The sequence below is a fragment of the Anolis carolinensis genome, unplaced genomic scaffold, assembly GCF_035594765.1.
Source record: "Anolis carolinensis isolate JA03-04 unplaced genomic scaffold, rAnoCar3.1.pri scaffold_12, whole genome shotgun sequence".
Taxonomy (NCBI): domain Eukaryota; kingdom Metazoa; phylum Chordata; class Lepidosauria; order Squamata; family Dactyloidae; genus Anolis; species Anolis carolinensis.
Window position 1 is genome coordinate 68,497 of NW_026943823.1, and position 20,629 is coordinate 89,125.

At 49.7% G+C, this 20,629-nt stretch overlaps 1 protein-coding gene across 1 annotated transcript; it reads left to right on the forward strand.

The window, feature by feature from the left end:
* The first annotated feature begins 152 nt into the window (after positions 1-152).
* On the forward strand, positions 153-20,145 carry eda (ectodysplasin A). The gene is made up of 9 exons (XM_062964008.1): positions 153-196; positions 344-950; positions 10,455-10,581; positions 17,053-17,079; positions 18,241-18,420; positions 18,604-18,638; positions 18,834-18,885; positions 18,979-19,109; positions 19,547-20,145. Exons 1-9 carry the CDS (start codon positions 153-155, stop codon positions 19,799-19,801), a joined length of 1,458 nt encoding a protein of 485 aa, XP_062820078.1. The 3' UTR covers positions 19,802-20,145.
* Positions 20,146-20,629: the final 484 nt, after the last annotated feature.

Consider the following 20,629-nt stretch of genomic DNA (forward strand, 5'->3'; position numbering starts at 1 on the left):
CGCCATCTTGGGAGAGGGCAAGGTGGTGAGCCAATGGCAGGGCGTGAAGAGGCGGAAGAGGTGGGGCGAGCTCTGCCTCCCTCCCTCCCTCCCTCCCTCCCTCCCTCCCTCCCTCCCTCCCGCCGCTTAGACATGGAGAAATCAAGGGAGCCATGAAAGCCTCAGGCCCGAGAAAGAGGGCCATCCCGTCCAACCCGTAGGTGTGTGTATGCATGTGTGTGTGTGTGTATATATATATACATATATATATATATGCACTTTTACTATGTATACTAATATACTATATATGACGTATCCGTATACACTTTACTTATGTCTATCTATTCCGTATCCGGGGCGCCAGGAGCGTCAGGACCCTGGACGGCTCCCAGAGGCGTCAGGAGGGAACTCAGGAAGGCGGGGCTTCCGTCGAGCGAGAGCGCGAGCCCTCTTTTGCGGCAAGCCCCGCCCCCGCCCCGCCCCCTTCTGGCTTGGCTCCTCCCCCAGCGACTCCCTGCTGGAGAAGAGGCCTCCCTCCTTCGCTTGACCCCGCCCCCTCGAGGCCCGGCCACGCCCCCGGGGCTCCCTCCTGCCGCCGAGAGGCTTCCAAGCCAGAAGGCAGGCAGGCAGGCACGCCGGGAGGAAGGCGGGCGGGCGGGCGGGAGGAGGATGCGGCGGGCCTGGTAGCGCGATGGGCTCGGAGCCCCCTCCCCTCCCTCCTCCCCCCCCCTCCCCCTCCCCTGTCGGCCGTGTGGCGCGCCCTCGGGGCCTTCTTCGCGCTCTCGCTCTCGCTCCACCTCCTCACCCTCGGGTGCTACCTCGAGCTGCGCGCTGAGCTGCGCCGCCGGGACAGGCCGGCAGGGGGCGCCGCCCGGGAGATCCACCAGCCCGCCGCCGCCGCCGCGCTCCAGGCCGAGGCGGGGAGGCCACGCCCCCTCGAAGACACGCCCACCGCCCCGCAGAGGGAGCAGGTAAGGGGAGGGGGCGGGGCCGGAGGGGCACGTGACCCCTCCCCTTGGTCATCACTCGGGGCTGCACCTGTTAGGGCGGAGCATCAGTCATGGTTCACGGAAATATATTACATATTAATATAATAATAATAATAATAATAATAATAATAATAATGGGAGGAGGGGAGCTGCCATAATATATAATGAATCATATCAATATATAATAAATGGTAATACAGTAGAGTCTCACTTATCCAACATAAACTTTGCACTTTGGCCCAGATCCTTGCTTTACTCTCCTGCTTTTAATATTTTACGCTATATGTTGATTACTATGATGGTTTTATTGATATTGATGTTTTATTGTTGGTATAATTGTTTTATCATTTTATTGTTGTATGTTTTCGGGCTTGGTCCCCATGTAAGCCGCTCCGAGTCCCCATTGGGGAGATGGGGTGGGGTATAAAAATAAAGTTATTATTATTATTATTATTATTATTATTATTATTATTAAATGGGCCGGCAGAATGTTGGATAAGCGAATATGTTGGATAATAAGGAGGGATTAAGGAAAAGCCTGTTAAATGTCAAATTAGGTTATGATTTTACAAATAAACACCAAAACATCATGTTATACAACAAATTTGACAGAAAAAGTAGTTCAATATGCAGTAATGCTATGTAGTAATTATTGTATTTACGAATTTATCACCAAAATATCACGATGTATTGAAAACATTGACTACAGAAATGCCTTGGATAATCCAGAATGTTGGATAAGTGAGACTCTACTGCATATAATAATAGTAATCATAATAATAAATAGTTGCCATGATGACAGGAGAGGGAGCTGCCATGACATATAATGCATCTTATTAGGTAAAGGAAAAGGTTTCCCCCTTGGTGTTAAGCATCCTCAAGTCCGACTCTGGGGGTTGGGGCTCCTCTCCATTTCTAAGCTGAAGAGCCGGCGTTGTCCGCAGACGCCTCCAAGGTCATGTCTGTTACCTTCCTGCCCGAGCGGGTACCTATTGATCTGCTCACATTTGCATGCTTCCGAACTGCTAGCTTGGCAGAAGCTGGGGCTAACAGCGGGAGCTCGCCCCACTCCCCGGATTAATATGAATCATATTATATTAATATATAATAGCTGATCAATTCCATGAATGCACCTATTAAGGCGTACACTTACTAAAGTGCAGAAGGCCCTTGTCCCACCTGGCAGGGTCGTCGCGCCCTTTGCAGGCGGGCAGGCGTCTCTTCCCAGGGGAGGAAGGATGGAAGAGAGGCCAGGCCGGGCCTGGATGAAGGGAGGGAGGGAGGAGTGGAGGCGAGAAGTTCAGCGCTTCCTTCCTCCTTCCTTCCTTCCTGCCTTCTTTCTCCTTGGCAGGCAGGCAGGCCCTAACTGGGGCCGTGGCCGCCATCCAGGGAATCAGCTCTGGGATCAGGCTGACTTCTTGCCAGCTGTTTTGTGTTTCCACATCGTCTATAAACAATGCGGAGAGGAAAAACAACGGCCCCGAGCGGGGCCCAACCTGGCGGAGGCAGAACGAGACAAGTGTGTGTTTTTCCATCCCTCTGACTCAGGGCCGCTTGTGTCGCTTCCGTGCGAGGAAGGCCCTTGCGCTTGGCCGGACCGGAAGCCACGCCGGTTGGAGCCTGGGCTTGCCCGTCAGGGACCGTGGACGGAAGGCCTGGAGGGCTCCCAGTACTGTTCTATAAGAGCGATGGCCATCTGTTTGGATGCTTTCATGGTGCCCTTCCTGGCAGAAGGGGGTTGGGCTGGGTGGCCTCTGGCGGTCCCTTCCAAAATTATGATTCTATGACCATCTGCTGGGAGGGCTTCAATGGTGTCCTTCCTGACCAAAGGGGTTGAGCTGGATGCCTTCAGCGTCCCTTCCAACATTATCCTATGATTCTATGACAGACTGGATGGCCATCTGTCGGGAGAGCTTGAGTTGTGTCCTCCCGCGTGACAAGAAGGGGATGGGACTGGATCTCCCTTCTGTAGTCCCTTCGAAGTATAGGAATCTAATACTGATAATAATCAATAATACAGTAGCGTCTCACTTATCCAACGTAAACGGGCCGGCAGAACGTTGGATAAGCGAATATGTTGGATAATAAGGAGAGATTAAGTAAAAGCCTATTAAACATCAAATTAGGTTAGGATTTTACAAATTAAGCACCAAAACATTATGTTAGACAACAAATTTGGCAGAAAAAGTAGTTCAATATGCAGTAATGCTATGTAGTAATTACTGTATTTATGAATTTAGCAGCAAAATATCACGATGTATTGAAAACATTGACTACAAAAATGCGTTGGATAATCCAGAACGTTGGATAAGTGAGTGTTGGATAAGTGAGACTCTACAGTAATAGCAATTCCACCTTCTTGCCTGACAGAAGGGGATTGGACTGGACGGCCTCTGGAGGTCCCTTCCAATATTGTTCTATGGCAGACTGGATGGCCATCTGCTGGGAGTGTTTGATGGTGTCTTTCCTGGCGGAATGGGGGGTGGGCTGGATGGCCTTTAGGAGTCCCTTCCACCCCTGGGGTCCTGTGATGGCTTGACCTGAGGGACAAAGGTGTCTTTGAGACCAGAGAGAGAGTCCTGGTTGCAAAAGGCAGGACGGGGTTCTAGGTGTGAGTGTGAGTGTGTGTGTGTGTGTCAGGGAGACATGGATTTTAATAAATTAATTATGCTTGACAGTTTGATTGACTGGGTTACTACATACAGCCTCCAGTCTCTCCCGTCTGTCAGCCAGCCTCTTAATTTCTTGTCTTCTCCCCTCTTTTTTTGGCTCCTGGTGAGGTAATCCCGAGTGAGCAGCCCCGATATGCATATTGTGTGCATCTTGCGAGCAAGCGAGTGGAGTGCCTCTCTCTCTCTCTCTCTCTCTCTCTCTCAGGCCTTGGACGGGCTCGTGCACACCTGCGCAGGAGTCGCGGCCCCTGCCAACACCTGAGCCGGATCCAGGAGGAATGACTTACCTTTCTCTTAGGAAAGCAGACTGTTGGGAATCTATAATAATAATAATAAAACTTTATTTATACCCCACCACCATCTCCCCAACAGGGACTTGGGGCGGCTTACATGGGGCCATGCCCAGGACAATACAATATAGCAAAATATAAAAACAACATATCATAATACAATTAAACAATACAATAAATCATAACGTACAGTACAACACAAAGTCAAAAAAGCAATATAATCTATGAGCGGTTAGACTCAAAAACAACCCTCTTTCTGAGGGAGATTCCCTAAAACATAGGATTCCCTAAAACAGAGTGGCCGAAGCACTTCACAAGCAGCAGAAACGTACGTGAGGTGAGTTTAGGGAAGCCTTCCTTTCTTAGGATGGCAAAGGATTGCAAAGTCTCCTTAAAAATTCAAAAAGCATTTATTGAGGTAAAAGGAAATCCATTGTGGATAGAAAAGGTTTGGGAGCTAACTAGCTGTCTAAACTAGCACTGAGGAAGGTAAGCAGGTGAAAAATAACAAAGAATATCTAAATAGCTACATTTTGCCTAGGAGAGTGGCAAAGGGTGTCCTTCTTGGTGGGAGGACAAAGAAGAGAGATATGGCTACGGCCGCATGGCCCGAGCCTTCTTTGGGGCAGTTAACATTCCAGTCTAGATAGAGGAAGTTGCCTCATCCCTGAAGGATCACGTTGCTAAAACAACAAGGTGAAGGGCTGGATGTAGACAGGACACAAGAGAGAAACCAGCAAAGGACTATCTAGGCATGCGTGGGATGTAGAGAGGCTTCCCTGAGTCTTCTCTGTCCACTACGTATCTAATAGATGAGACTTGTGTAGTCCAGGATGCTGTCTGATCCCTCCCGACAGATGGCCATCCAGCCTCATAGACATTGGCAGGTTAATGGAGAAACAGGGCTAGAGGAGCCTAGAATCAAAGGCTTTGAAGGGACCCCAAAGAGGGCCATCTAAGCCCAACCCCCCTTCTTCCAGGAAGGACACCATCCGATCCCTCCTGACAGATGGCCGTCTGGTCTCATAGACATTAGTGGATTAATGGAGAAATAGGGCTGTAGAATCCTATGGTTGGAAGGGACCCCAAAAAGGGCCATCTAAGCCCAACCCCCTTCTTCCAGGAAGGATACTATCTGATCCCTCCCAACAGATGGCCATCTGACCCCTGCATCATGATAATAATAATAATAATATCCCCAAAGAGAGCCATCAAAGTCCAAAGCCCTTCTTTCTACCAGGAAGGACACCATCCAAGTCTTACTGACAGATGGCCATCCAGCTTTTGCTTCATGATAATAATAATAATAATAATAATAATATCCTAAACTTAATGGAGAAATAGGGCTGTAGATTCCTAGAGTTGGAAGGGGCCCCAAGGAGGGCCATCAAAGCCCAACCCCCTTCTACTAGGACGGACACCATCCAAGCCTTCCCGACAGATGGCCAGGCAACCTCTGCTTCATAATAATATAATATAATAATAAATATCCTAGAGATGATGGAGAAATAGGGCTGTAGATTCCTAGAGTTGGAAGGGGCCCCAAGGAGGGCCATCAAAGCCCAACCCCCTTCTGCCAGGCAGGGAAATCAGACTTGGAGCCCTCCTGCCAGATGGCCTTCCAGCCTCATAGACATTCGTGGGGTGATGGAGAGACAGGGCTGTGGGATCCTGGGCTGGGAGTCCTCGCCGGCCTCTGCCTCCGCTTTGAGCGGAGATCCCTGGCAGGCAGCGCTTTGGCGCATGCAACGGGCTCCTGCTTCTCATTAGGCGCATGAGGCAGGAATGATGCAAACGTTGTTTTCGGTGCGAAGTTCAGGCTCTTTGAGGTTGGGTTGAAAAAAACTCCAGCATAAACCACAAAAAAGCCAGTGGGCGCATAGCTGAACAGGTGGAACAAATTTGTTCAGTCTGTGTTACGAGAGGCAGAGAGAGAGAGGGAGGGAGGGAAGAACGGCAACCCGCTCTCTCTCGGAGTCATAAATCATTCCGCGGCTCATTGTTCTTTGGTTGCAGAAAGGACCGCTGTGGGGAGGAGGAGGAGGAGGAAGGCCTGCCTGCAAAGCCCGTCTGCGGCCCAGTCGGGGTGAGGGCACATGGGCAGGCCCTGGCATCACCTCCAGCTGCAAATAATAATAATCATAATGATACTGATAGTGATAATAATAATAATAATAACAGTAATAATAATTGTATATCGCACTACAAACTAGAGCTGACAGCTGGCACAACAAAACCTTGCATGGAAAGTTCCTTGACAAAATTGAAGGAAAAGCTGATAAGGAGAAGACCTGGCTCTTGCTCACGAATGGGATCCTGAAGAAGGAGACAGAAGGCCTGATCCTTGCAGCCCAGGAGCAACACATCAGGACAAAGGCCATTCAGGCCAAGATCGAAAAATCAGCTGATGACCCAAAATGCAGACTGTGCAAGGAAACCGACGAAACCATTGATCATATCCTCAACTGCTGTAAGAAAATCGCACAGACAGACTACAAACAGAGGCACAACTATGTGGCCCAAATGATTCATTGGAACTTATGCCTCAAGTACCACCTTCCAGCAGCAAAGAACTGGTGGGATCACAAACCTGCAAAAGTATTGGAAAATGAGCACGCAAAGATACTGTGGGACTTCCGGATCCAGACTGACAAAGTTCTGGAACACAACACACCAGACATCACAGTTGTGGAAAAGAAAAACGTTTGGATCATTGATGGCCTCCAGGGAAGCAGGCTCCCAACTCTATGCAGCAGGGGGTCCCCCAGTTTCCCTGCAGCCAGTGGTTGGGACCGTCTGGTGGGTCTCAAGAGCCCCCTCCGTCCCTCCGTCTGTCTGCAGAAAGGCTTGCTTGCTTGCTCTGGGAGGGGAGGGCAGGGACCGGGTCCCGGTTGCACAAGGCGGTGAGTGAGTCAGGCCGGGAGGAATGTGTCAAGCAACCAACCGTCAGGTGATGGAAAACAAGGCCCGGAGGGAGGAGACGTTGTGTTGTTGGGACACGTTGCCGCTGGGGATCCTGCCTCTGCAAGGCCCGAGGAGGAGGAGGAGGAGGAGGAGGAGCGCTCCTTTGTCCCTGCAGCACAAACTCATAGGAGGGTTGGGAGGGGCCTCCAAAGGGCATCTAGTCCTACCCCCCTCTTCCACGGAGGAAGGCACCATCAAAGCACCTCCAACAGATGGCCATCCAGGCTCTGCTCAATAATAAATGCCAAGGGGGCCTCCCTGTGCAGCTGCGCCGTTTGCCTCTCTTTGGGGTTTGGAAGAGGGGCTCAGGTCCAAAACCAGTAGCAGCCGCCTCGACTCTAATGGGTTTTTTCATTTTATCACAAACCAAGTTTTTACTGGCAATGGCAATGTGACTTGAAGGTTGGGTTGCTGACCTGAAGGCTTGGATTTTAATGTATTTGTCCATTATTTTATTTTGTGTATTGTTGGAGTGTTTTAAGTTTATGTTAAATATGTTGTTGTTGTTCGGGCTTGTCCCTTTGTGAGCCGCCCCGAGTCCCTTCGGGGAGATGGGGCGGGATATAAAAATTAAGTTTATTATTATTATTTTATTATTAAGGCTGCCAGGTTCGAATCCCACCTGGGGAGAGCACGGATGAGCTCCCTCTCTCAGCTCCAGCTCCATGCGGGGACATGAGAGAAGCCTCCCACAAGGATGGTAAAAACATCAAAACATCCGGGCAGTGTCCCCTGGGCAACGTCCTCGCAGACGGCCAATTCTCTCACACCAGAAGCGACTTGCAGTTTCTCAAGTCGCTCCTGACACGGAAAAAAAAAACCAAACAAACTGGCAATGGTTTTCTCTCCCCCCCCCCCAAATTGGCTTGTTGTGATGCAAAATTGCCCCTGAACGAGGACAGCTGTGGCCCAGCTGGGCTGCACAGAGGGAGGGGGGGAGGGAGGCATCCGGCCCGAAATGGGAACCCAAGAAAGGAGGGATAGGAAGAAAGGTACAAGCAACAACAACAACAATAATAACAGTCAAAGAATCATAAAAACATTTGCAGAAATATTCACAAAAATATTCAAAAATATTTGCAGGAAGCAATCATAAAATATTTGCAAAAATCAACATTAAAATACTCCTAAAATATTCCAAAATATATTCATTAAAATATTGACAAACATATTATCCTCAGCAAACTGCAAATCCCAGTATAGCATAGCATTGAATGCTATGGCCACTGAATGAGAGGTGAGGTCCCCAAATAGGCGCAATAAGTGTTTCTATGAAGCTTGTGCCCCTTGACAGGAGCTCCGGGGCTCCTTTATCGGGGCAGAACCGGGGTCCCCGCTTTATGGCAAAGGCTTCCTTCTCTCCGGCTGCAGGAGGAGGAGGGCGAACCTGGGGTGGAGTGGCCTCCCGGGGGGGATCGCGCATTCCTCGGCGCTGAGGTATCCCTGCTTGAAACCTTAGCCTCGCTTCAGCACCTGCAGCCGTGGGTCGGTCTCGAGACTGCGCTGCTGTAATCCAATGCACCAAGTCGTAATCCCTGTGATCCCAAATAAAAGGCCGTTGCCAAACGGCTGCGTTCAGTTGGGGTTGCTTTAATTCTTTCCAACTGGAGCGTCGCCAGGCCTTTGGAATGGAAGCGGGGAGCCCCAAAGCGCTATTTGGCGACCCTGAAGGGACCCATGGAGGGGAGGCCAAGAATGGACGGGAGCCAAGGAGGGCGCCTAACAATATAGTATTATTATATTTATTATTGTGCTTATTTGCACCCCAACTTTCTCTCCACAAGGAGACAAGCCTCTGAAGGGGACCCCAAGAGGAGTCCCCAGCCCTGGCTCTCTGTTAAGAATAATAATAATGACCCAAAATGCAGACTGTGCAAGGAAACCGACAAAACCATTGATCACATCCTCAGCTGCTGTAAGAAAATTGCACAGACTGACTACAAACAGAGGCACAACTATGTGGCCCAAATGATTCATTGGAACTTATGCCTCAAGTACCACCTCCCAGCAGCAAAGAACTGCTGCAAACCTGCAAAAGTATTGGAAAATGAGCACGCAAAGATACTGTGGGACTTCCGAATCCAGACTGACAAATTTCTGGAACACAACACACCAGACATCACAGTTGTGGGAAAGAAAAAGGTTTGGATCATTGATGTTGCCATCCCAGGTGACAGTCGCATTGATGAAAAACAACAGGAAAAACTCAGCCACTATCAGGACCTCAAGATTGAACTTCAAAGACTCTGGCAGAAACCAGTGCAGGTGGTCCCAGTGGTGATGGGCACACTGGGTGCCGTGCCAAAAGATCTCAGCCGGCCTTTGGAAACAATAGACATTGACAAAATTACGATCTGCCAGCTGCAAAAGGCCACCTAACTGGGATCTGCACGCATCATCCAAAAATACATCACACAGTCCTAGACACTTGGGAAGTGTTCGACTGGTGATGTTGTGAAACGAAATCCAGCATATCTATCTTGTTTGCTGTGTCATACAATATAATAATAATAATAATAATAATAATAATAATAATAATAATAATAACAACTTTATTCTTATATCCCGCCACCATCTCCCCGAAAGGACTCTTTCTGACCCGCAGCCTTGAGGCCCCAAAGGGATGCTGGTTGGGAGGGGGGTCCGTGCTCTCCATCAGCCCCTCAAGGATCCTGGCACAGAATCTGTCAATCCAGCTACTCACCGTTTCATAGTCATAGACAGTCCATAGTCATATACAGCAATCAGTCCGACAAGGGCAAAGCATACAGATAGTCCAGGGTTCTTTCCAAGGGTCAGAGCCAAGCAATCTCTTAGGGTCCTTTGCTTCAACTGTGTTGCTATAGGTTTAGTCTTCTCTTGAAAGAATATGCCCAGATGCACAGGGGCTGAAGATACCAGACATCTCTATTTTTCGGAATACAAGAGTCTCGCACTACTGCCCATCTATATAGGGCCTAGCTGCAATGTCATCAGTCACCCCAAACCTCTGCTGCCTGGTGTCTGCCCTTTCCCACATACCAGAACCCACCCTCTACCACAGCAAGGCCATTGACTTTTATGGCCAGTTCATGTGTCCTTGCAGCATCCTGTCCTCCCTTTCGGCCATCGGCCATGTGCTCTATGTCAGGACCAGGGAGCTAATAGTTGCATGGCATGAGTGATCATGACACAATCTCACCAATTCCCGTTGTAGTCCAAGAGTTCACCGACAAAGATTTGGGCTGTAGCAGTTTCATGACGTTGCTTCCAGCAACTGCCACCTCCAGCTATTTATGCCACTCTCCCAATGGCTCTTACCTATTGGCCATCCTCTGAGTGAACCGATTAGACGTTCTCTGTTGGGCGGCATCAGCCCTTAATTGCAGCCTTAATCGCTGGAAGGCTTAACTCCACACTACTGAGAGGGACCTGCGCAGGTGTGGCTTACCTGTGGGTCACCTCTGAGGGGGGTCCTTCCTTCCTTCCTTCCTTCCTTCCTTCCTTCCTTCCTTCCTTCCTTCCTTCCTTCCTTCTGTGGTCCGGCTGCCCATCCGTCCCCTCTCTCTGTCTCTCTTCAGGTGGCCCTGCGCAGCCTGCTCTTCCCGGAGGATCCCGCGCTGCCCGTTTCCCGAGAGGAGAGCAGCATCCGCCTCCACCACCGCGTCCGGAGGAACAAGCGGAGCAAAGCCAGCGAAGGGGCCGAGGGTGAGTCCCGTGCAGCCCTTGCCTTCCTATTTCTTCCTCCCATTGTCATTATTGATACAGTTGTCATTTCCAAGAGACTTTTGAAGATACGAAAGGCCACGATGTCTGGTTTGCTGCTGCTGTTGTTGTTGTTGCTGCGTGTATTCGAGTTGTCAACATATGGTGACGATAAGGCAACCCTATCATGGGGTTCACTTGGCCAGATTGGTGTGTGTATATACATATATGTGTGTGTGTGTGTATATATATATATATATATATATATATACAGTAGAGTCTCACTTATCCAAGCTAAATGGGCCGGCAGAAGCTTGGATAAGCGAATATGTTGGATAATAAGGAGGGATTAAGGAAAAGCATATTAAACATCAAATTAGGTTATGATTTTACAAATTAAGCACCAAAACGTCATGTTATACAACAAATTTGACAGAAAAAGTAGTTCAATACACAGTAATGTTATGTTTTAGTTATTGTATTTACGAATTTAGCAGCAAAATATCACGATATATTGAAAACATTGACTACAAAAATGGCTTGGATAATCCAGAGGCTTGGATAAGCGAGGCTTGGATAAGTAAGAATCTACTGTATTATTATTATTATTATTATTATTATTATTATTATTATTAAACAGAGGCTGTATGGCTATCTGTCAGGAGGGATTGGGTTGTGCTGTTCCTGGCTTTGGGGTCTCTTCCAACTCTGAGAACCAGTGACTCTATAAACAGGATGGCCACTGGTTGGGAGTGCTTGGATGGTGTCCTTCCTGGCCAAAGTGGGTTGGACTGGATGGCCTTTGGGGCCCCTCCCAGCCTGAGGATCCTGATGGCAGTGAGCGGCAAAGTCAGGAGGGCTTTCTTCCGAACCCGACTCCATCCCAGTGGGAACGCAGCTGCCTGTTCCAGTGTGTGCGCGCGTGTGCATGTGTGTGTTTGAGAGCAACAGGGAGCTGAGCTGCTTAAAAATAAACTCTGCCGTCGCAGCCAAGACGCCTCTGGGTGTTTGGTTTGAACCTATTAGTCTGCATATGTTAAAGCTGCGGCAACGTCTGTCAGCTCCGTCAGAAACACAGATTGTTGCCTGGATTGCCGTTCCTCGCCCCCGGGGCCAGAAGCGAGCTCGGGGTGGAGGCATGGCAGGCCTCTCCTCCTTTGTTAGTATTATTGTTGTTGTTGTTATTATGATAGGGATGCAGGTCCACGCCAAGCTGCCACGCATTGTGATGGCGTTCTGGCATCCCATCCGGTGCCTGGTTGTGCTGCCGCGATGCTGCCTGTCGCTTGCACATGTTTGTTTACTCACTCGTCGACTCCGGTCGCTTGCAAACCCTCATTGTCTTTTGGCTCCCAGCAAACAAACCCTTCTCTCTCTCCTTTTTTTTTTGCCCCATCTCCAATGACTAATACTTCTGTCAGCAGCTTTTTAACTTCATATTTCGCTCGTTACTCAGAGGTGAAGAAAGAGGAGCTGCCGGAGCAGCAACTGCTGAGAGAAATGAGCCCTTTGCACTTGCAAGCTGCAACCTGTCGCAAAGGAACGGGACGGGATGGGACGTCCCTCGGTCGGTCGGTCGGTCCCTTGGTGGAGGAAGTGGAGGCAAAGGAGGAGCCCAGTGAGGCAGACGCCTCGTCCCGGGACAGACAGGGAGAGGAAGGGTCAGGAGAAGTAATAGAAATAGTATAAGAAGAAGAAAAAGTAATAGAAGTAGAAGTAGTAGTAGTAGAAAAGGACAAAGAAGAGCTAGAAGGAGAAGAAGAAGAAGAAGAAGAGATAGAAGAAGAGGGAGATGTAGAAGAGGGAGAAGAAGGAGAAGAAGTAATAGAAATAGTATAAGAAGATGATAATGAAGAAATAGAGATCGAAGAAGTAGAAGGAGAAGAAGAGGAAGAAGAAGAGATAGAATAAGAGGGCGATGTAGAAGGAAGAAGAAGGGGAAGAAGAAGGAGAGGCAGTAACAGAAATAGTATAAGAAGAAGAAAAAGTAATAGAAGTAGAAGTGGTAGTAGAAGAGGACAAAGAAGAGATAGAAGGAGAAGAAGAAGAAGATGATGATGAAGTAGAAATCAAAGAAGTAGAAGTAATAGTGGAAGAGGAAGAGGTAGGAGAAGAAGTAATGGAAATAGTAGAAGGAGATGATGAAGGAGAAGAGGACGAAGAAGAGGACAAAGAAGTAGAAGGAGAGGGAAAAGGAGAAAAGGAAGCAGAAGAAGAAGTACTAGAAGAAGAAGGAAGAGGAAGTAGAAGAGGAAGAGGAAAAAGTAGAAGTTGAAGAAATAGAAGATGAAGAGGTAGAAGGAGAAGCGGAAGAAGTAGAAATAGAATAAATGGTAGGAGAGCTTGTAGAAGAAGAGGGAGAAGTGGAAGAAATAATAGGAATAGCATAAGAAAAAGAAGAAGGAGAGGAAATAGAAGGCGTCAGGAGAGAATGCTTCTGGAACATGGCCAGGCAGCCCGGAAAACTCACAGCCACCCAATGCTATGGATAACATTGCGCACCATGTTCAACCCAAGGTCCTAAACGCCTGCAAAGGGCTTGGCCTGGAAATCGGGTTAGGAGACCAACCAGAGCCGATAGGCCGCTGTCCCTTGCCAAGTGGAGATGCCGCATTCGTGGCATCTACGTTATGCTCCTAAAAGGGGAAAAGCCTCATGTATGCGCCTCTCCCTCCTCTCCCCCCCCCTCTCTCTCTCTCTCTCTCTCTCTCGGCCGCTCTGCGTGCCGCTGCTCCTTTCACCTGAAAGTGTTGCTCAACCGCCGCCCGCCGCTGCCAAGTGTCAGGCAAGTTCAGGCCGAGGCGGACAAGTATTTGAGTAATTTTGTAATTAGTTGCACGTCTGAGGTTTTCCTCCTGCCTTTTTCTTCTTCTTTTTCTCCTCCCTCCCTCCTGCTCCACTTGTCACTTCTACACGTTTAGGGACCCGGTTGCAGAGGTTGCTCTCCTGAAGCTGGGAGAAGCGCACGTCTGGAATAGGAGAAATACATGTTCATAATGGTTATGGGGAAGATTGTGGCTATAATGGTATTTGCCCTTTCTGCCGCAGCGTCACAGTTGAAGCTCATGTCTGGAATATGAGGAATATTGTTATAATGGTATTTGCCCTTTCTGCCGCAGCGTCACAGTTGAAGCTCATGTCTGGAATATGAGGAATATTGTTATAATGGTATTTGCCCTTTCTGCCACAGCATCACAATTGAAGTTCATGTCCAGAACATGAGAAATATTGCTGCATAATAGTATTTGCCCTTTCTGCTGCAGTGTCACAATTGAAGCTCATGTCCGGAATATGAGAAATATTTCTGCATAATAGTATTTGCCCTTTCTGCAGCAGTATCACAATTGAAGCTCATGTCTGGAATATGAGGAATATTGTTGTATAATGGTTATGAGAATATTACCATATACAGTAGAGTCTCACTTATCCAACGTAAATGGGCCAGCAGAACGTTGGATAAGCGAATATGTTGGATAATAAGGAGAGATTAAGGAAAAGCCTATTAAACTTCAAATTAGGTTATGATTTTACAAATTAAGCACCAAAACATCATGTTATACAACAAATTTGACAGAAAAAGTAGTTCAATACATAATAATGCTATGTAGTAATTACTGTATTTACGAATTTAGCACCAAAATATCACGATGTATTGAAAATATTGACTACAAAAATGCGTTGGATAATCCAGAACGTTGGATAAGCGAGTGTTGGATAAGTGAGACTCTACTGTAATGATATTCGCCCTTTCTGCAGCAGTATCACAATTGAAACTCATGTCTGGAATATGAGGAATATTGTTGTATAATGGTTATGAGAATATTACCGTATAATGGTATTCGTCCTTTCCGCCGCAGCATCACAATTGAAGCTCATGTCCGGAACATGAGAAATATTGCTGCATAATAGTATTTGCCCTTTCTGCTGCAGTGTCACAATTGAAGCTCATGTCCAGAAGATGAGAAATATTTCTGCATAATAGTATTTGCCCTTTCTGCTGCAGTATCACAATTGAAGTTCATGTCTGGGATAGGAGGAATATTGATTGCAGCTCTTTGGCACGCAGGCGCCCATCCTGGCCAGCCGTCATTGCTTCCAAGTCCCAAAAGGCCTGGAGGGTTAGGCTTCTTCCTCCTCGTCTTGCATTGAGGAAGGCAGGCAGGCAGGCAGGCAGGCAGGCAGGCCGGATGTGTCTGGGGGTGATGGCAGGTTTCGAAACCCTGACAGATGTATCATTCAGGAAGGGCAATTAGGAGGAGGAGGAGGAGCGGCAGGCAGGCAGGCAGGCAGTGGCAGCCGTGGTGGTGGTGGTGGCTGGCATCCTCCTCCTCTGCCAGGAGCTGAGCTGCTGAACTTGCAGACCGAAAGGTCCCAGGTCCAAATCCGGGGAGCGGAGAGAGCGCCCGCTGTTAGCTCCAGCTTCTGCCAACCTAGCATTTCAAAAACATGCAAATGTGAGTAGACCGGCGGGAAGGTACCGGAGCTCCATGCAGTCATGCCAGTGGCCACATGACCTTGGAGGTATCTACGGACAACGCCGGCTCTTCGGCTTAGAGTCAGACACGACTGGACTTAACGTCAGGGGACACCTTTACCTTTACCTATCAAGGAAATTACTTTTTGCTCCTTCCTTTGCTTTGGGAAAGGCAGCAAGAGCGAAAATATCCATTCATTGATAATAAGGAGGGATTAAGGAAAAGCCTATTAAACATCAAATTAGGTAATGATTTTACAAATGAAGCACCAAAACATCATGTTAGACAACAAATTTGGCAGAAAAAGTAGTTCAATACGCAGTAATGCTATGTAGTAATTACTGTATTTATGAAATTAGCACCAAAATATCACAATATATTGAAAACATTGACTACAAAAATGCGTTGGATAATCCAGAACGTTGGACAAGTGAGACTCTACTGTACGTCAATAAACAAAAACATACACCAATTATAAAACCTGAACATTAACATACAATATAAAAACACGCTTAATAAAACTTAGAATTAAAACCAGCGAGGTTGCAGTGATAGGTAAGCTAAAGTGCACATTATCAGTTGTACATTCAGGCCTGGGCTGTGGCGCAGGCTGGAAAGCAAGCCAGCTGCAACAAATCACTCTGACCAAGAGGTCATGAGTTCGAGGCCAGCCTGGTGCCTGTCTCTGTTCTATGTCAAGGCATTGAATGTTTGCCTTTATGTGTGCAATGTGATCCACCCTGAGTCCCCTTCGGGGTGAGAAAGAAGGGCGGAATATAAATGCTGTAAATAAATAATAAATAATACATTCGAGATGGCAAATAAAGTGCAGTAAATTCGTTTGGAGTCAGTTTGGGATGGGAGAAACCCTGAGCTAGTGTCAAGATGACCAGGAGAAGTGCGACCAGTGCAGAAAGGTCAAGGAACAAATTATTATGGGGATGACAGGGTTGTTGTATGTCTTTCGGGCTGTGTGGCCATGTTCCAGAAGTATTCTCTCCTGACGTTTCGCCCACATCTATGGCAGGCATCCTCAGAGGTTGCCTGCCATAGATGTGGGCAAAACGTCAGGAGAGAATACTTCTGGAACATGGCCACACAGCCCGAAAGACATACAACAACCCTATTATGGGGATGGACAATCTTTAGCCGAAGGCCTGTATGAAGAGTCAGGTTTTTAGGCTCTTCTGAAAGCGTCTTTTAATGTAAGACGCTTTGAATCTCCTTGTTGGAGAGAAAAAGTGGGGTATAAATAAATAGCAGCAGCAGCAACAGCAACAACAACAACAACAACAATGGCTCATGGCAGACACGGGCTGCCTCCTCCTCGTCCTCGTCCTCCCGCCATGTGGCCGCCATCCCTTTCTGTGCCGGCTTTGAAGGCAATGGCTTCCATCCCTCGCGACTTGTGTTTGGCTTGCCGCAGTTATTTGTACTTTCACTCGGCTTCATCGTTATCCAGAGGGTGTTATGTACACACAGACACACACACACACACACACAAGTCTCATAACTTTGAAGGCTTTAGGCTGAGAGTGGGATCCCCGACAAGGAGGCTTTTAGCCGGGCGTTTGGTGAAGGGCTTGACGCAGGGAACGAAGGCCCCGATGGCGGGGAAATGGGGGTCAGCCCCCCCCCCCACGGTGTGGTGTTGTTGCCGTGGTTGCTGCAGCCGAAGAGGGGCGTCCCAGGTGCCCCCCTTCTCCCCCCCCCCCGAAAGGGCTTGCAAGAAACCAGTCCCGTCAAAGTGTCTCACGGGGGAAACGCTGGCGACACGGAGCGACAGCCGGGGCCCAGATGATGCGCGCGGGAACGCGTCCAGATTGGAAACCTCTTCCCGTGCGGCTTCGCATCTGGGTTCCTCCTTCTAAGCCGGGCCTGGGCCAACTTCGGCCCCCCCTCTCTCCCCCCCTCCCTCCGGGCATTTTGGACTTCAGCTCCCACCATTCCTGACGGAGGAACTGATGCTCTTTTCCTTTCTTTCTTTCTTTTTTTCTAGGCGCAACCTCAACTAAGAAGAAAAAAGGTGAGTTCGAGGCTCCGTGGCTGGTTTCCATCCAGGTCAGTCTTGGGGCTGTTTTTCTCATCCTGATTTGGCCAAGTCCGGTTTCGGATAGAGAGGGTGCAATCTGAAGGGTGGGGTGGCGTAAGTATTTTTACTGAAGCAGTGCATGTCAGAGTAATTGCAGCGCAGCCATAGTTGGATGGAATCAGTGGAACGCAGAACAAAGTGACACCCAGAGACGTTAGTAAAACTATATACAAAGTTTTACTGACTTCAGTAATAATCAAGACAAACAGACTTGCAGACAATGGACGAACACAGGACTCTCACTCTCAGCAGACAGCACTCAACTCAACTCAGAACTGAACTGATGCAATCAGCAATGCACACACACTTGTGTCTGGACACTCCCCAGTTCCAGCCACACATCAAGGACATCACAGCTTCTTAGCAATTCACTCTTTCCAGACTATAGTACACTCTGGATGATGCAGTCAGTATGCAATACAGGCAAGACACAAATTTCATTTAAACACTATCAATACACAAATCCCACATGAACAGTGCAGTGGGCGCAAGAGGGCTCCCGGGTCCTGGCGCAGAGCGCATGGCCGAGGGCCAGACTCCTTACTTACTTACCTAGGCGATCCCTCGTAGTTCGAGGATGATGGTCTTCTGTCTCTGTTGTATTTTTCTTGGAAGACGCCTGTGCGTGATTATTTTTTAATGTGTGGAGGTCGGTGCATGGCTGGTCAACACACAGTCTTCACAGAGTGAGGTCCCAGCAGTGGTGTGATTACACAACGAGAGTGGCTTCTCAGTCTGTTGAAGCCTTATTCCACCTTCACAGCCGTTGTAACATGTACCATGCTATCTTCTGCCTGCTCCCCCGTTGAGTGGCCAGACTCTTGTTTATGTGCTGCCCTTACGCCCTGCCCTCCTCACCCCCGAAGCGGGACTCGGGGCAGCTGACTCTTGTACTCCGAACCATAGAGATGCCTGGCGTCTTCACCCCAGTGCACCTGGGCGTATTCTTTCAAGAGGAGACTAAACCCACTGCAACACCGTTGGAGCACAGGACCCCACAAAAACATGTTGGAAAACACACCACAACATCCTAGTGATTCTGGCCTTTGACTGTATATTATGAAACTCTAAATGTTCGCTTCCTTCCTTCCGCAGGCAAACGAGCGGGGCCCCCCGGCCCCCCAGGGCCACAAGGGCCCCCCGGCCCCCCTGGCCCCCAAGGGCCCCCGGGCATCCCCGGCATCCCCGGCATCCCCGGCACCACCGTCATGGGCCCCCCCGGCCCGCCCGGACCCCCCGGCCTCCAGGGCCCCCCCGGCGTGCAGGGCCCCACAGGTGAGCAGGGCGCAGGCCCTTGTCCATGGGGCAAGAGTCCCGCCCCACACTTGTCCTTCAAAGGACCGGCTGCCTCAAGCTGTGAGGGAGTCCGTGGAGGAGGAGGAGGAGGAGGAGGAACAACGCGGCCTTTGAGTGATGGATGATGATGATGATGATGGTGATGGTGTCCTTTTTTTGCAGGCACCACAGACAAAGTGGGACCCAGAGATGCCCAGGTGAGGCAGGCGGGTTGGGCAGGATGGTTAGAAATGCAGCTCCATGTGTTTATTATACTTTCTGAACATGTGGTCACTGAAAGCCACCGAAGGGTTAAAGTCATTGTGCGGGAATGACAAGACCTTTGTCCCGGGCATGAGGGGGGGGTCCTCTGCTGCGCCCTGAGCCTCACCCGCTGCCCTTCTCCTTTGCAGCCGGCCGTGGTGCACCTGCAGGGACAAGGGTCCGCCATCCAGGTCAAGAATGGTAAGAAGAATCCCCCCCCACGACCCCCTCCCCCCTCCCCCCTCGACCCCCTCGCTGCCGATCACTGAGTGACTGCCGTTTTCTCATACTGAGATCTTTCAGGTGGGGTCCTCAACGACTGGTCCCGCGTGGCCATGAACCCCCGGGTCTTCAAGCTGCACGCCCGCAGCGGGGAGCTGGAGGTGCTGGTCGACGGCACCTACTTCGTCTATAGTCAGGTAGAAGTGAGTACGGTCTCCGGCCTGGCGCTCCGTCCGTCCTTCTGGGTTGCACTGTGCTGCATTGCATTGCGGGGAAACGGGGGGGGGGGCGCTGGGTTGCATTGCACTGCATTTCGTTGCATTGCAATATGGGGAAAGGGGTGGGCGATCCATTGCATTGCATTGCAGGGAAAGGGGGGGCTGCAAAGGGGAGGGGGCTGGGAAGAGCCCAAATGTCCATCATCAGGGACCAGAGAGCAGCCCTGAGGGGCGCAGGGTCACCCAGGGTCGCCACTGCCCTCCCCGTTAATGGTAAACACCCCCCCCCCCCAAACTTCCACAGTCCCTCTCGTCCCTACAAAGTCCTGCATTGCTTCGGTTCCAAGGAAGAGTTGGAGGGAAGCCCCGCAAGTGACTGACTTTCCTTCCTTCCTTCCCTCCTTCACTCCTCCCGCGGCCAGGTCTACTACATCAACTTCACGGACTTTGCCAGCTACGAGGTGGTGGTGGACGAGCAGCCCTTCCTGCAGTGCACGCGCAGCCTGGAGACGGGCAAGACCAGCTTCAACACCTGCTACACGGCCGGCGTCTGCCTCCTCCGCGCCCGGCAGAAGATCGCCGTCAAGATGGTCCACGCCGACATCTCCGTCAACATGAGCAAGCACACCACCTTCTTTGGGGCCGTCCGCCTGGGGGACGCCCCGGGATCCTCCTAAGGCAGCAGCCCAGCCCCGGGCACGCACGCGCGCGCACACAGAGCCCCGGGTGGTATTTATTGGCCAGGCGGCCTGAGGAGAGACCGGGCGCCCGCTGCCCTTCCCGACTTTGGGCCCCGCCAGAGACGTTGCTGTTTTGGGGCCCCGCTCCCCTCCGTCCGCACCGCTCCAAACGAACAAAGGAACGGACGGGGCAGAACTGCGTTGGGCCGAGGGCCGCTCCTTCCGTGTATATAAAATTTTTTATATATGTTATATATAGTGTATATAAACTTGGGGTGTAAGTTTTACATTGTCTGCCAGTGTTTTCCCTTTTTGCAAATAAACGCTGGTGTTTTTTCTGACCCGTCTCCTTCCTTCCGCCAAAGAGACTCTGAGCTGCTCCCAAGACAATACAATAATAATAAGCCTATTATTATTATGGGGCCCCTGGTGGCGCAGTTCGTTAAAGTGCTGAGCTGCTGAACTTGCAGACCAAAAGGTCCCAGGTTCAAATCCCGGGAGCGGAATAAGCACCCACTGTTAGCCCCAGCTCCTGCCAACTTAGCAATTCGAAAACATGCAAATGTGAGTAGATCAATAGGTACCGCTCCAGCGGGAAGATAACAGCGCTCCATGCAGTCATGCTGGCCACATGACCTTTGAGGTGTCTACGGACAACTCCGGCTCTTCGGCTTAGAATTGAAGATGAGCACCAACCTCCAGAGTCGGTCACGACTGGACTTAACGTCAGGGGAAAACCTTTACCTTTATTATTATTATTACTATTATTATTATGTATCCACTTTATCCCAATGCAAACCATGGCATCCTTCCTTCCTTTTTTCT

Coding starts and splice junctions, on each gene's coding strand:
- eda (XM_062964008.1), top strand. CDS start 153: ATGAAAGCCTCAGGCCCGAGAAAGAGGGCCATCCCGTCCAACCC. Junction 951..10,454: donor CCGCCCCGCAGAGGGAGCAG/GTAAGGGGAGGG, acceptor GTCTCTCTTCAG/GTGGCCCTGCGCAGCCTGCT. Junction 18,639..18,833: donor TGGGACCCAGAGATGCCCAG/GTGAGGCAGGCG, acceptor TCTCCTTTGCAG/CCGGCCGTGGTGCACCTGCA.